The 16116-nt window shown below is 41.2% G+C and overlaps 1 protein-coding gene across 2 annotated transcripts in view; it reads right to left on the reverse strand.

Annotated features, from left to right (window-relative positions):
- FRMD7 (FERM domain containing 7) overlaps nucleotides 1–16116 on the reverse strand; it is a 67650-nt gene that overhangs the window by 20005 nt on the left and 31529 nt on the right. Inside the window, exons 2-5 of one of the 2 annotated variants that reach the window (XM_056130189.1) lie at nucleotides 10558–10662; nucleotides 9025–9067; nucleotides 6877–6910; nucleotides 3717–3814 (exon numbers count right to left, since the gene is read on the reverse strand). In XM_056130189.1, coding sequence (XP_055986164.1) covers nucleotides 3717–3814; nucleotides 6877–6910; nucleotides 9025–9067; nucleotides 10558–10662 — 280 coding nt within the window. Of the gene's footprint in view, nucleotides 1–3716; nucleotides 3815–6876; nucleotides 6956–9024; nucleotides 9068–10557; nucleotides 10663–16116 lie in introns of both variants that reach the window. The other variant, XM_056130188.1, reaches the window with a different exon arrangement.

Below are 16116 nucleotides of genomic sequence, written 5' to 3' on the forward strand. Positions count from 1 at the left end.
CAGTTATAATCTACAAACACCTGAGCACAATCAGGTGTGGCCTCCAAGCCCCCAAATTAATTAAAATCTTGGGAGCTACATGTTAAAAAAATAAAACAATCTTCTTTTATTACAAAAAAAATCTTTAGTATTCTTAGATGGCTCTTTTTAATTACTCAAACATACTTGTCACCTACCGACATACATTATATACTTTCTTATTTGAGTTAATGTCTAGTCTTACCCCTCTGACAAGATGTGAGCATAGAATTTTGTCTGTTTAGTGCATTGCTGTGTTCTTGGCACTTACAGTAGCACCTGGCGTGTGTGGGGACGCCAAAAAATTTCAATGAATGAATGCCAAGGAAGAGTTACTAAGGGCATTCATAAGAGGGAGTTCTCACTTGGAATGTACACATTTGAGGGGGGGGGGATGTCTGCGCAAGCTAGAAGGGTGTGTATGAGAGACTTAAGCAAGCAAGAAAGAAGGTTAGAATATGGAGATTTAGGATTCTTATTAGTACATAAATAGTGGATGAATGAATAAATGGGAAAAGAAGGAGCAGTCTGGCTTTATTCTACACATTGCTTTAGCTTCCAGTGATGTCACCTCACCTAGATGGACTGTCAGCAGTAACTCGTTGAAACCTTAGTGCTTTGGCTATGGAAAAAACTATTGACAAACAAAACATCCTCCTGCAAAGTTGAAGAGCTCTGTGCTATGCTAGAAATGGCCACTAGGGAATGCCCAAATCCATATTGCTGAACACGAGGAAGAAAATTGGGCTCCCCTCTCAAAGGCTGTGTGCAGAGCCCCAATTCTCTGATTGCTGCTTGATATAGGTAGTGGAGAAGAATGAGTCTCTCAACATTGTTTACTCTGTCTGACTTACTTCATTCCCCTAGTCAAATCAGGCAGAATTCTCAACATAGGGTTTGTTTGTTTTGTATTCAAGATCCTTCAGATTGATGCAATTTTTTTCTGCCACATCTTATTCACAGATCTTATAGACACGAGTAGTATCTTTTGTATATTATTGCTCTTTTCTTTAGGCTCTTTTTTTTCTTCATGCTCTTTTTTCTGCCTATCATTCCTTATCCATTTTATATGTGTTTCTTTAAGGTGATTGTCTGTACAAAAACCATCTCTTCCATAAGAATTCCTTGATTACTACCACACTCACTGGCCCCTGGCTTTCTGAGACGCTAGGGTTCTTATTATCTGTTCCAGCCAGAAATCACTTGGTAGACATCAACCACTGCCCCTATTTAAGCACTTCATTCTGGAGTTCTCAATCATAAGTCTACCACTAAAGGACCTCATAGGTATCTTCAACAAGAAGATGACCACTTGAGAAAAGATAAGAAAAACAAAAATAAATAAACAAAACTACGTTAAACTAAGGGCTGGAGTGATAGCACAGCGGTAGGGCATTTGCCTTGCACGCAGCCAACATGGCCAACCCGAGCTCGATTCCTCCGCCCTTCTTGGAGAGCCGGGCAAGCTACCGAGAGTATCTCGCCCACATGGAAAAATCTGGCAAGCTACCCATGACATATTCGATATGCCAAGCACAGTAACAAGTCTCATGATGGAGACGTTACTGGGCCCGCTCGAGCAAATCGATGAACAACGGGAGGACCGTTACGTTAAATTAAAAAGCTTCTAGACAGCAAAATAAATTCAAGCTAAAATAGAAAGACACCCTTCTCAATAAAAGAAAAATAGTTTCACACAATATATTAGATAAAAGACTAATAACCAAAACCTATAAAGCACTCACAAAGTTCAACACAGCCTACCTGGGTTCAACAACAAAAAATCCAACTCTATCCAAAAACAAGGGGAAGAGAGTAATGGACATTTTCCCAAGGAAAACATATCTATGGCCATTATGAATATGATAAAGGTGTTCATCATGACTTATGATCGGAGAAACTAATGAAATGATGACATGTCATCTCACACCAGTGAGAATGGCATATATCAAAAAATCTGTAAATAACTTATGTTGGTGGGAATGTCATGAAAAAGAAACCCTCGTTCACTGTTGGTGGGAATGTCTGATTAAACCTCTATGGAGAGCAAAAATGGAGATTTCTTCCAAAAGTAGGAATAGAACTCCCAAATGACCCAGTGATAACATTTCTTGACATATAGTGCCCCCAAACAAAATAAAAACATTAATTTGAAAAACAGTAACACACCTATGTTCATTGCAGTGCTTAGTATGATAGCTGAGATATGAAAAGAATCCAAATGACAAACAATAGATGAAGGAATCAAGAAGTCATGGTATACATACACAAGGGAATACTATTCACCTGTAAGAAAGGATGAAATCATGCAATTTGCCTCTAGTTGGATTAAACTGAAGATATTATACTCAGTGAAGTCAGTCATAAGGAGAGAGATACTGATTCACCTCTCTCATATGGGGGATTTAAAAATACAGTGAAGAGGCAATAAATATCCAAAGAGTTGGTTCACAAACCTGAGTGTAAGGGGACTGGAGAGTTGGAACAGAGGGGCTGTTGAGATCCTGGAAAAGAACTGGGTACCCTGGTGATGGATGCTGTGTTGAAATGATGTGTGAACGAAACTATTATTAACAGTGTTGTAGATCAAAGAATATTAATTAAAAATGTTTTTAAAATATCTACCATTTCCGGTTTGTTGGGAAGGTAAGGAACAGAAGCCAAAAATAAACTTATGAGGGGCCAGAGTGATAGTACAGTGGATAGAGCATTTGCCTTGAACACAGCCTACCTGGGTTCCATCCCTGGCACCACATTTGGTACCCTAAGCCCTCCAGGAGTGATTCCCGAGGGCAGAGCTGGGAGTAAGCCCTGAGCACAGCTGGATGTGGCCCAAAAACAAAACAAAGAAAGAAACAAAAAATAATAATAAACTCATGAAACCACCCAAAAATAGTGATTATCCTTTAGGAATCAGAAGGGGCAGTTTATTCCTGAAAGGTCTATTCTAGGAGACAAAGTCCAGCTGCCGTTGATGAACAGATACTATCTCCATACAGCTATCTCAACTCTACCCTGAGGGATTCAGAAGCAGGCTGTTTTGTCCAGCTTTACCTGCACCCAGGCACAGTCCTACTATTCCCAGAATTCTTTCTCCTCTTCTTTATTATTCAGCCTGGTCCAACAACTTGGCTGCTAGGATATGGGAAATGCTAATGAATGCCTGGGGCCTTTTTCCCTTTTTGTCTCTCTCCACCTGCTGCAATCTCTGCTTTGTTCTCTGGAATCGTGATAAACAGCAACATGGAAATCACATCAAAATTACAATATGCGGCAGAAATGTATCCTGGGGGCAGCAAAGAGAGTGCTTGGCCAAATCCATGCCCTGATGAGTCTCAGGCAGCTCCTGGACAACCAGCCCACGGCAGCAAGAGAGCAAGGTCAGACCAAGAGAGAAGAAAATCACCGTTTACCTTTCATCTCTGTAAGAAGGTCTTCTTCTCACTATTTTAAAGATAAGGAAACTCTAAGAGACCCTTCAACAGTTAAAATGCAATAGAAATGGGATCTGAACCCAAATTTCAAAGACTGGAACTATCAGATTCTCTGTTTTTAGATCACACTAACTCTATAAAGCTTATTTCATGCATTCTCTCCTTAAGTGCTAATAATAATGGCTGGGACATTAATTGTCTTCAGCTCCCTTCCATGGTTCTCTACCTGGCTGAGAGATCCCAAAGTCAACGATTGCTACTTACATTGTAAGATGTGAGAGACAATCAACGCTGTACAGTTATCACTGCATGGAAGCCTTCCTTGAGCCAAATCCTTCTTTATTTGAAGAGTAAAAAGGTACCTGCAGAGAAGTCAGGGTTGGGGGGAATCTCTTGAGATAGAAACAGGGACAAGACAAAAGCATTTCCCTTCTCCCAGATCCTAGAGCATTCGAGATAAAGACGGTGTTGGGTCCCCCCACCCCAAACCCCCTCCTCCTGCCGCCGCCCCGTTAGTAAATGCCTTTTAGGGGCAGTGAGTAATGCATAGACTTTGCTTCAGCCCTAAACCAGAACCAGACCACAACTCGGCTGACCCAGCACTTTGGCAGGCCTAGCAGACATCAGGAAACATTATTGCCAAATCCTCTTGCCAACTGGAAGGAGTTGGCCAATCATCCTCTGGTGGTTTCTGCCACATAGCAAAGCCACACACTCAGCCAAGGGGAAAGGGAGATTCAGCAAGAATGAGCCCTCTGAGAGGACAGTCATGTTCTGTTTACAAAATACTATCAAGTTTTCTCTATAATAACAACTTGGATGGAACGTTGGCAGGGCAGGAAAAATCACCCCATTTCCCAGTTAGGGAATGATAGAAGTTAGGTGATTTGGGCAAAATCACTTCAACTCAAAATAGTGAAACTGGTCCCAATTCTGGTCTGCCACTGAATCTAGACTACTATAAAAGATGGTGCTTCAGAAATCAAGGACCAAGACCTTGCTTCTGTGCTCATATTATTCTCTTCGCCTAGATCATCTTTGTGTGATTGGAACCAGGTCAGATATTTGCATAAAACAGGGAGGGAATTGTTGTGTGGGGAATGAAATGAGTTCATATTCTCTTTTTTTCCCACTGATGGATCATTAGGGATCCATAAAGTTCAAGTTTGTATCCAGAGTTCTGTCAAACAGGTAACATTTATATCACACTTGAAAGACCTTAGCAAAGAAACAACTTCTGAAAACATGTATGGTAAAGATTCAATCACTGACAATTTTCTCCCCCTTTATGAAATCTGTCCCAATATTTTATTTTATACATTAAACTGTTGAGTATACACAATATTTACTGAGTATTTACTTGTGGACATTTCCCTGTATAAGATGTGATTTTCTAAATAACATTCTATCTAAATTTTTTAATACAGTTAAGTCTTGAAAGCAATATTGTGACTAAAAATGAATCACAGATGATAGATGAAAATACAGATTAGAAAAAACACGTAAATTAGTAGGTAATTATTCAATTTACAAAAGCAATAATCACGATAACCCTGCCAGTTGTAAGCTCCCTAATGGATTAGAACTGATTCAATTAGGAAAAAATTATATTTGCACACCATTCTCAGAAACTCATTTATTGACTCCAAGCAGAATCTTTGTAAAGTCAACAGTCAAGAATTTTTAATGGACTAGTGGTGGAAAAAACAAAGGAAGTCTAACCTTTGCCATTCATTGCCTACTTTCAAATATAGATGTAAATGAGATCAGCCTCAATTGCTAAAGGGAAAGTGAATTTCATTTTGCTCTTAGCAAGAAGAAAAGGAAACTTCTTGTCATTTGACACGTTCCTTGCTTTTAAGAAGGCAGCTGCCTGCTACAAATACCAAATCCTTGTCTGAACAGCTGATGAATCATTTATCATCACATTGATTTTCTTCTCTTTCTTTTTTGTAGAAAATATATCTTCATCAAACTTGTTCACAATTTGAGACTCAACTGGAATGGGTTAACAAAGGCAACGTGATATAGACACAAAGATATCAAGTTATTTGGGAAAATAGTCTATATCTCACAAATGTGGAGGGAATGAGGGAGAACGACTTGTGAAAAGTGCCTTCTGTCAAGATCCCTCACAAAGAAATCTTATACAGAAGCGATGAAGAACTAGCCGCAAATCATGTCAGGAGAAAGACTTAAGGGAGAATCGCTGTACAATATTATGATATGACCAAGTCACTTCAGCTTCCAGAATGTGTTTCCTCATCTGTCAAGTAAGAGGCCTAAACTAGTTTATCTCCTATGTCCCTTCTCCAAATTAGACTTTAAAATCCAGAAAGCAAGGAAAGGTTTGAGGGGAATGTTATGCTGATATCATACTTTTTAAATAAGTAGGTTAAGTCTATATTACAATATTTTGTAGGGTTGGGACACAGCGGTAGGGCGTTTGCCTTGTGCGCAGCGAGCCCGGCCGAGCCGGGTTCAATTCCTTCGCCCCTTTCAGAGAGCCCGGAAAGCAACCAAGAGTATCTTGCCCGCACGGCAAAGCCTGGCAAGCTACCCGTGACGTATTCGATATGCCAAACACAGTAACAACAAGTCTCACAATGGAGAAGTTACTGGGCCCACTAGAGCAAAATTGATGAACAACGGGAGGACAGTGGGACACAACCAACAGTGCTCAGGATTATACCTGGCTCTGTGCTCAGAGGTCACTCCTACTGGTGCTCAGGGGAATCATAAAAGATGCTTTGGATAGAACTGGGGTCGGCCATATCTGAGGCAAGTGCCTTACCCCTGTACTATCTCTCTAGCCCCCAAACTGTAATTTTAAGGGCATTTTTCTAAATAGTAAAATACTCTTTTAAAATGTTTCACTTTTTAATTAAAAAATTTTCAAGTAGAAAGTTTACTTTTCTAAGAAATTAAGTTTTCGTTGTCAAGCAATTTTTTGCCGATGATTTATTATCCATTACAATGGATAGACATTTTTATGGGTTTTACTTTTACATGTATATTATCAATACTGAGTACTCCACTTTATACTGACACACGGATGCATGTAATATTATTTTCTATATCCATAGAAATTAGCAGGTATCATATTTGTACAGTCAAACTTCTTTCTGATTAGAACACAAGTACAGTTAATATACAGTTTTGATTTCTGATGCAGCAATTCATGGCATAACCCCTAAGTTATTGTCCAGACTAGATATTGTCCCTTCTTCTTTCTGAAATTTCTAGTGTTTGGAAGATTATCACTATGGAAACAAACTGGGCCCTCCTCTTTAGCTCTTGTGATCATCACAGGAGCGATGGGGAGTCAAGCTTTTCGAGAAGATTAGAAACCTATTAACTGAACAATGGAGAAAACTTATTCTTAAGTAAAAGCATATGACAGACACATTGGTAAGTACTCTACCTTGTCAGTTCTTCTCGCAGATGTCCAGGATCCACTGGGAAAAATTTCACCATAAATTTGAAAACAACTTCCTTAGGATCTTAAAACATAATATCTCCATAAGTTTTATTTAAATTTTCATTATGACACTTACAGGGCTCTACATACACAACACACACACACACACACATACACTTTATTTTTCTCCTTTTCCCATCACCCTTCCCACAGGCTTTTCTTTCATATTTCAATGATTCATATTTGTATGCTACATGTTGCTCTTTCTAAATTGTCTCTACATAAATAGAAAGTTCTCTAGCTTCTCCTCCTGCATACAGTCCCTTTGGCTTTTCTCTTTATAAGGATGAACCCCTTTGGGGCTTACTGTGACCTTTATTAAGGAGTTTTGGGTGTAGAAAAATTTGTTTCACTTGTTCCTTGTGATTCTGTATTTCTTGCTGAGAGATGGGTCAAGTTTTAGGAGTAGGTAAATGTCACCTGTCTCAAGGATCTCATTAAACGAACTGGAAGCAGTATAGATGGATGTCTCTGTAGATCTTAAAATCTGCATTAAGAAAATGCCTTTTACTCTTACTTGCTTACACAAATAAAAAAAAGTTTTGCATTGAAGCAAACATGTACATATATCATTAGCATTACTTATTCAGTAAATATTTATTGAGTGTCTTATCCGCCAAGTATTGTACTAGGCAGGTACTAGGAGTAAACAGACAATTAAGTGTTTATAGTCTACAAGAAGAGACAGTTTAAACAGAGACCAACTATTCAAATACAACAAGGACTATTAGCTCTGAGTATTGCAAATGCACAGAAAGAAAAAGGTGTTTAGAAAAGTTCCGGGGGACTTCCTAGCAAAGTTGCCAACTGAGCTCATGAATGATTCCTACTTAAATTTAAAATTTGTCTAAAACAGCAATTGCACGAGACACACTAATACAAACAAACTGCTCGTGCTTATCTGAAACTTTAATTTAGTTGGACACCCTCCATTTCATCTGAAAAGTCTGCACTGGAGGTTTTGTCACAGTTGGAAGCAGTAGGAATACAAAGAAGTCAGTAGTAGAGGCAAGACTAGAAAGGCAGAATTCAGCACTTTGTGAATCAGGCTAATGAGTTTAAACTTCTTTCTAATGGTTAACAGGAACCATGGATGCGACTGAAGCAGAAGAGTGAGGTGGTCAGGTCAGTAACTTCTACAGTTCCCTTTGGAGTAGGTGTGCATCATAGATTAGAGAGGTAGGAGGGATCTGTTGTTAGGAAACTTGGAATAATGCGACAGATTGTTTCTGTGTAGTAGGAACAGCCAGATCTATGGAAAGCACCAAGACACAAAGAGCAAGTAGAGGAAGAATTACTAAAACAGCATTTCTCCAGGGTGTTAAGTGAAATCCATCTGCCTCTGAAGCACCTGTGGGACATATGAAGTATGTTGATTGCTGGACCCCAACCTAGAAATAATGCCCCAGGAATTTGGATCTTAACAGAAGTTATACAAATGAACATAAAAACTAAAAAGTTGAAAACCACAACACAAGAATATGAAGCATGGGGGCAGCAATATTTCATACATAGCAGGCACTCATATATTAACTAGAATGAATAACAAAGCCTGTGACTGGATAAGACATCGTCTGGCAGATGGGGAAAGGCATTGCAGACTGACATGGAAGCTCCAAGGTCTGTAGACAGTGCTGATGAGTGAGCTATATTCCTAAAATAATTCCATGGAATGCTGGAATGAGCAGGATTTTTTTCTGACTTACTCAAATATCGGGGACTGAACATGGGAACAGCTACTTGCAAGGCAAGCGCCTACCCGCCGTGATGTATTCGTATGCCAAACACAGTAACAACAAAGTCTCCAATGGAGACGTTACTGGGCCCGCTTGAGCAAATCGACGATCAACGGGAGGGCCTTTACCTTTACCTTTACCTTACTCAAATATCCTGAGGCATGCATGTCTTTGTCTTGGGTGAAATGAATACAAATTGCCCAATTCTGTAGATGTACTATGCATTGAAATAATACATAAAGTTTCTTTCCACTCTCTTCTGCTTTATGCTGCAGTGAGGAATAGTGAGGTATTACTGCAATATTTTCAAACTGTACCTGGGAACTCCATTCCTTAAATGATTTTCCATACTTACTTTTAACTTGCTTTGTAATAGGCTTCAGAAGTTCCAACCAGACCTGGAATAACATTAATATGATACTGAGTGAAGTTTTCCTTTAAGTTTTCCTTCCTTCCTTCCTTCCTTCCTTCCTTCCTTCCTTCCTTCCTTCCTTCCTTCCTCCCTCCCTCCCTCCCTTCCTCCCTCCCTCCCTCCCTCCCTCCCTCCCTTCCTCCCTTCCTCCCTTCCTCCCTTCCTCCCTTCCTCCCTTCCTTCCTTCCTTCCTTCCTTCCTTCCTTCCTTCCTTCCTTCCTGCCTGCCTTCCTGCCTTCCTTTCTCCATTCCTGCCTTCTCTCTCTTTCTTTCTCTTTCTTTTCTTTTCTTGCTCTTCCTTCCTTCCTTCCTTCCTTCCTTCCTTCCTTCCTTCCTTCCTGCCTTCCTGCCTTCCTGCCTTCCTGCCTTCCTGCCTTCCTTTCTTCATTCCTGCCTTCTCTCTCTTTCTCTTTCTTTCCGTTTCTTTCTCTTCCTTCCTTCCTTCCTTCCTTCCTTCCTTCCTTCCTTCCTTCTTTCTTTCTTTCCTTCTCAGATAAAAGTCAATATGAAATAAATACTAGGATGATTTAGATTTCTAAAGAGAGAGATAGCAATGAGAGGTTGCTATCTCCCTCATTCTACATCCTCTTTTTACAATGACAGTTAACATTGTTGATCTTCGTTGTTGGAATCACTGCCCCCTCCCCTACCCAAGTAGGATGACAAAGGTGTCACATGCAAGGCTTATTCGCCACTACAAAAATTAATCCAGGCATTTGGTTTCACCTCTGAATCCTACAGGCCCTAAGTGCCAGCTTAATAGACATTATGACCCTTTTGGGTAAGTGCCAGATTTCAGATGTGCCAAGTTTTCACATAGTGGGAAAACATGAGCAGGAATGTAGGACTCTGAGGGAGACAAAAGGAGAGTCCTTGGCTATTCATTGGTGACCTTAGAAGTCTTAATTCCAGCCTCAACTTAAAAGTAAGATGATGATAATAATAACAATAATAATATTTTGCACATATATTTTTTTAATTTTTATTTTTTTAATTGAGTCACTGTGAGATACACAGTTACAAAGCTGTTTATGATCAGGTTTCAGTCATACAATGATCCAACACCCCTTCCTTCACCAGTGTCCATTTCCCACCACCAATGACCCCAGTTTCCCTCCCTCCATCCCCTCCCCCCAGCCTGCTTCTATGGCTTTATGGCAGGCACTTTAGTCCCCCCCATCCCTCTCAGATATTTTAAGATTAAGTTATGTTGAAAATTCGGATAAAGGTAGTGGGAAAAAATCGCCACCCATATAGAACAATAGAGGTGCTCAGTGTAATAGAGTGTGTTTAGTAAATTGAGGTACTTTTAATAGACAAAAGGAGAAGGAAAGGTAGTTGTTGAGTGCAGTCATTTTGCAAGGGTTCAGAGCATTTTACATTCTCCAATCGGGATTGGAGTCCTATATACGCAGCTGTAAACTGCATTTAGAAGCAATTCGAGACACAAAGAACCTCCACATAAAACCAACTTACATTATTTCCAGAATGGCTACAGAATTCTAATCCAAAATATTCCTTTTCCGCAAGATTTAGGTGGCCACAACTCAGGTTGAACAGAGCCTTCCCGGATGACTTTTGCTGAACAAAACAAAGAGATCATAGCACAATTTGCATTTTTAACCTGATACAGTTACTGCCACGTGGAGCAAAAGGTAGAAACCACAAGACCCTTTAAACACCATGTCCTTTCCTCAAAGTTTAGAGGACTTGGATCATCCTAAATGATGTCAATTTTTCTAGATAAGTGCATGCATCTCTCTGTAGATTGGTTTTGGGGCACTCCTTCAAATGCCTCTGTCTAATGACAAACCCTCTTGGAAAACAAGAGAGAGCACAGTCTTGCACTTAACTATGGCTCAATCTGCAAATCTACCCTTTCAACAGAATTCTGTAATCAATTCATCCCACAGGCAATTTGAATGATTTTCCCCAAATTGACAGATAGTTTAATCAAGATGCAAATCTGACCTGCATAAAATCCTTCAGTGGCTCCCCTCAGGAGAAAGTCTATTCATTTTTCCTTAGCTCTGGGGGCTGGGCCCTCCTTTCCCTCACCCGGCACTGCCTACCCCACCAGCCTCCTCCCTAGCCCCTCCCCCTTCCTGACACTTTCCTCTCTAATAATCTCAGCCTGCTGGTAGTTCCCCACACATGTCAAGTAGTTTCATGCCTTGAAGCCTCTGTTCATGTCATTCCTTCTACACAGACCGCCCTTCCCACCTTCTCTTTGGTTGGGCTTCCACCCACTCAGCTCAGATGTCATCTCCCAGGGAGAGATGTCTCCGATCCCTATCAAGACGCAAGTGGAGCCAAGAGTAATCTCTTCCCTCCCAAACACCCTTGCTCACCTCAAAGACGCCACATCTCACACAGTCCCCTGTCTTCCTCCACTAGATTGAATTCCTTCCTAAAAGGGATCTTTCTTTGATTTATATTGCTCATTACTCACCGAGTTCAACTCAGAGCCTGGCATAGAGCAGGGGCTCTTGAAGCTTTGTTAATCCCATATGAGACTTACCAAATTACTCATAGGATCTGCTTGAGTCGATTTTATTTTTGCAACTTTCACCATCCTGCCCTTCCCCGCCCCCCCCAAAAAAAACTGGCATACTGCAGACTCTATTCACATAAGGTCACACATCTTTTATTTCTTCATAAATCCCACACACATTGAACACCAAATAGGCCCTTTCTTTTGCTTCTTCAAGAAGGGATGCTTTCAAGAGCTCTCTGGGAAAATCTCTTTGAGCCGAGGATGGCTAGCATGAACCTTCAGCAGTCACCATCACTGAAGCGCAGGGTTGCTGGTGGTAGGGAGTATTGTGATGGGAAAATTGGGCCCTGACTGCTAGGCACAAAGACACGCCACTGAAAACCCCTAGTTAAATCCAAGTCACGAGGTGCCTCAAGTGCTCCAAAGGAAGCCGGGCGCAGGGCAATGTAGTTGGAAATCACCGACCCATAGAATTCACGGCAACCTTGAGAGGTCAAAGAGTCCAGTCATCCACCTCCTACCGGCCTGCCCTCCCCCTCCGGGCAGAACCACACTGAACAGAGCCCACATCTGGTATTTAATAGCTTCCAGGAAGGCAAGCTACCTCACCTCCTTCCCCCACCTCCTGCAAAACACTCCTCTCATGGCCCTTCTCCACTTGGCTATGCGGCTGCCCAGCCTTTCAAAGCTCCACCAGCTCTAGATTAACCAGGGTCCTATTTTGAAATGCAAATTGGCCACAAAGGGTGAGATGGACTTGCTTCTCTCACACCTGGAAGGAGAGCTGAAGGAAAGGGGGAGTTGATTTTTCAGTGGGAGGTCGCACTGGAGCTCTGGTCCAAGAAGGAGGGTCAGCCCCCTGGGGGCCAGGGAAAAGGTGGAGGTTGTTGAGGAGGGCATGAAGGTCACAGATGCCTCTGGGAAAGGGGCGTCTGATAGGAAGGAGGGAGGGGGAGATTTTGCCTATGTGGCAACCTTGCCTAGGGCAAGTGCTGACACAGGCCATTCCAGACAGATGAAATCGCTACTATTTTTAAAGTCCTCCAGACCAGGAGCTGCCACGGTTTTTTTTTTTTTTTTATGGAGAGGAAGAGAAAGAGGAGAGAGAGAGAGAGAGGGAGAGGAAGAGGGAGGGAGAGGTGGGGGGAGAGAGAGACGAGAGAGAAGAGAGAGAAGCAAGAAGAGAGAGAGCAGTACTTTTCCAACACCAAAGAAATATTTTTAGTCACGAGGACCAAATTCCATCATCAAATCCAGTTTCTTTGCAAACAATGTAAGAAATTCAAGATTTCCTTTTTTCTCTCCTGTCCTCTTTTTCTTTCTTCTTCCCCCCCCCCAATCGATCTTATTTCTTGTATCATCACTGCCACATTTCACATGTTTGAATATTTAAATGTTTCTGCAGTCACAAAGCATATATAGCCGTTCTTGTAATGCTTCCAATGAAGACTTCCCTTCTGCTCTCTTCTATAAGATTCCATTCCAGGTTTATAAGAATAATCCCCTGATTCTTCTATCCCTATACATGTTGCCAACTGGCTCTAAAAGCCTTTGGCATTTATTCATTTGGAGGCCAGGCACTCACATGGCTCAAGTGCACCAACCCGTCTCTGGAAGAGGCATTTCCCTCACTCCTCCATAGTGCACGTTGAACTCGGCCAGCCTTGTAGAATGTGTTGCATAATAGGTAAAGTCTTGGTGCAACATTCAGTCTTTAATTTTTTTACAATTATTATGGCTCAACTCCTCAATTATACTTATTCTTTAATTTTGGTTTGGAGTCATACCCAAAAGTGTTCAGGGCTGGGCTTACTCCTGGTTTTGCGCTCAGTGGTCACTCCTGGAAACTCTCAGAGAACCACAGGTATTGCTGGGGATCAAACCCACATCAGTCACATGCAAGATAAGCACATTAACTCCTGTACTGCCTCTATTTTTTCTTCTATTTCCTTAGGCACATCTTTTCTACACATGTGATTCACTTTTCAGTTGCTTGTTCTTGTTTGAGCTGACATTTTTTTTTTGCTTTTTGGGTCACACCCAGCAATAATCGGGGGTTACTCCTGGCTCTGCATCAGGAACTACCCCTGGTGGTGTTTGGGGGACCATATGGGATGCTGGGAATCGAACCCGGTTCGGCCGCCTTCAAGGCGAACGCCATACCAGCTGTGCTATCGCTCCAGCCCCTGAGCTGATATTTTCAAAATACTAACAAAGCTTCTTCATGAACCTAAATTTATTATTACCAGTTCTTTTAGTCAAGGAATTGGAATTCCAACCCTGCACCCATTTTATGCTTATTCATCACCTATGGATTTTTGTATATCACTCTGTGCCTGAAAAGACATGTAATAGTACTTATAATGTAGCACTGTCCTCCCATTGTTCGTCGATTTACTCGAGTGGGCCCAGTAACATCTCCATCGTGAGACTTGTTGTTACTGTGTTTGGCATATCGAATACGTCATGGGTTGCTTGCCAGGCTTTGCCGTGAGGGCGAGATACTCTCAGTAGCTTGCCGGGCTCTGCGAGAGGGGCGGAGGAATCGAACCTGGATCGGCCTGGCTGGCTGCGCAAAAGGCAAATGCCCTACCACTGTGCTATCGCTCCAGTCAACATATAATGTATATTACATATATTATTTTTAACTTTAACTTTTCAGAACTTTTATTTATACCAATGTATGAGTCTCCAACTTAGAAACTGAGCAATGCAGAATCTGGAAAAAACCTGAGTGCCCGAGAACAGATGACTGGTTAAAGAAATTTTGGTACATCAACACAGTGGAGTACTATGTAGCTGTTAGAAAAGATGAAGTCATGAAATTTACATACAAGTGGTACTACATGGAAAGTATCATGCTAAGAGAAATGAGCCAGAAAGAGAGGGACATAGAAAGATTGCATTCATGTGGGGAATATAAAGTAACAAAACAGGAGACTAACATCCAAGAATAGCCGAGATAAGTACCAGGAGGTTTACCCCATGACTTGGAAGCCAGCTACACACACTAGGGGAAAAGGCAGCTCAGATAGAGAAGGGAGCACCAAATAAAAGGTGTTGGGAGGATCCTCCCAGAATGGGAGATGCATGCTGAAAGTAGACTATAGACCAAACATGATTGCCACTCAATGCCTCTTTTGCAAACCACAGCACCCAAAAGGAGAGAGAGAACAAAAGGAAATGCCCTGCCACAGAGGCAGGGTGGGATGGGGGAAATGGGGAGGTGGGAGGGCTACTGGGACCATTGGTGGTGGAGAATGGGCACTGGTGGGGGGATGGACACTCGATCATTGTACAACTGAAACCGAAGCACAAAAATTTGTAACTCTACAACTGTACCTCATGGTGTTTCACTAATAAAAATTTTTAAAAAAGAAAAGAACAAACAAAAAAATTAAAAATAAATAAAGAAACAAGCAAAAAATAAAGAAAAAAAGAAACTGAGCAATGCTTTCCAGGGACCTCAAATTCATCTTCTCCCAGGAAAAATATTCAACCTCTAAAAATACCCACCAAATTGCTTATGCCCCAAAGATATTATATATAACAATTTGTTCCAACAAACATAAATTATACTCCTGATATGCACTTAATAACTGGTTGGTTTGAAATAAGTTCTTCATTCCCAGGTAGTCTTGTCTTTTCCAGTGATCTGAAGACAGACTATGTGCTTGAACACGTGTCATTATATATAGTTGCCAGCAAATAGTGGAAATACAGTAAATGTTTACCAAATACATAGATGAAAGGACAGAAATATTTTTAACAGACATGCTGTACACTATTTGTAAGATTGTCCTCTGAGGAGGAAGAACAAATTAGTCACCAGGTGACCCAGGGGAAATTACTGAACTTTTCTGAGCCTTGCTTTAATCATCTGTAAAATGGAAATGATAGAATTCACTCAAAAAATTGCTGTGAGGACTAAATAAGACAATTTACATCAAAGCTTTTGTAGTGTCTGACACATTCGATGATTTAAGCAATCCACCTGTAGAGATAAATGCAGATGAGGGCTTGGAAGGACACACATCAAAAAGGGGATAGATCAAAGGGAACGTTAGCTTTTTACCTAGTACATATCTGGCTTTTTTAAATGAGCAAGAAACTCTCCTAACCAACTTCCACGCACTAATGCACATAGTTTTTTTTATTCCTTCTTTGGTCCAATGGGATGTGGGGGGAAGGTATATGTGGTGGTGTTAGGCATAGTGTGGTAATAAACACCTAAAACACGTGATTATTTACACTCTTATAAACCAATGTGACCTCAATTAAAATATTTTTTAAAATAAATACAATATTGCCAGTTGCAGAAGTGATGATTAAAAACTTATGACTAGCAATCTGCTCCTCTCCCACCCCACCCACACTCCTCCTTTCCTTTTTCCTCCTCCTTCCCAATCTCCTCCTTCGCCTTTCACACTTGGCATTATTCTAGACTTACTCCTGGCTCTGTGCTAAAGGACCACACCTGGCAATTCTCAGGGGACCATATGAGGTACAGGGGAGCAGGCGATAGAACAAGGGTCAGC

Source organism: Sorex fumeus, unplaced genomic scaffold (genome assembly GCF_029834395.1).
Source record: "Sorex fumeus unplaced genomic scaffold, SorFum_2.1 ptg000075l, whole genome shotgun sequence".
NCBI classification, from domain to species: Eukaryota; Metazoa; Chordata; class Mammalia; order Eulipotyphla; family Soricidae; genus Sorex; species Sorex fumeus.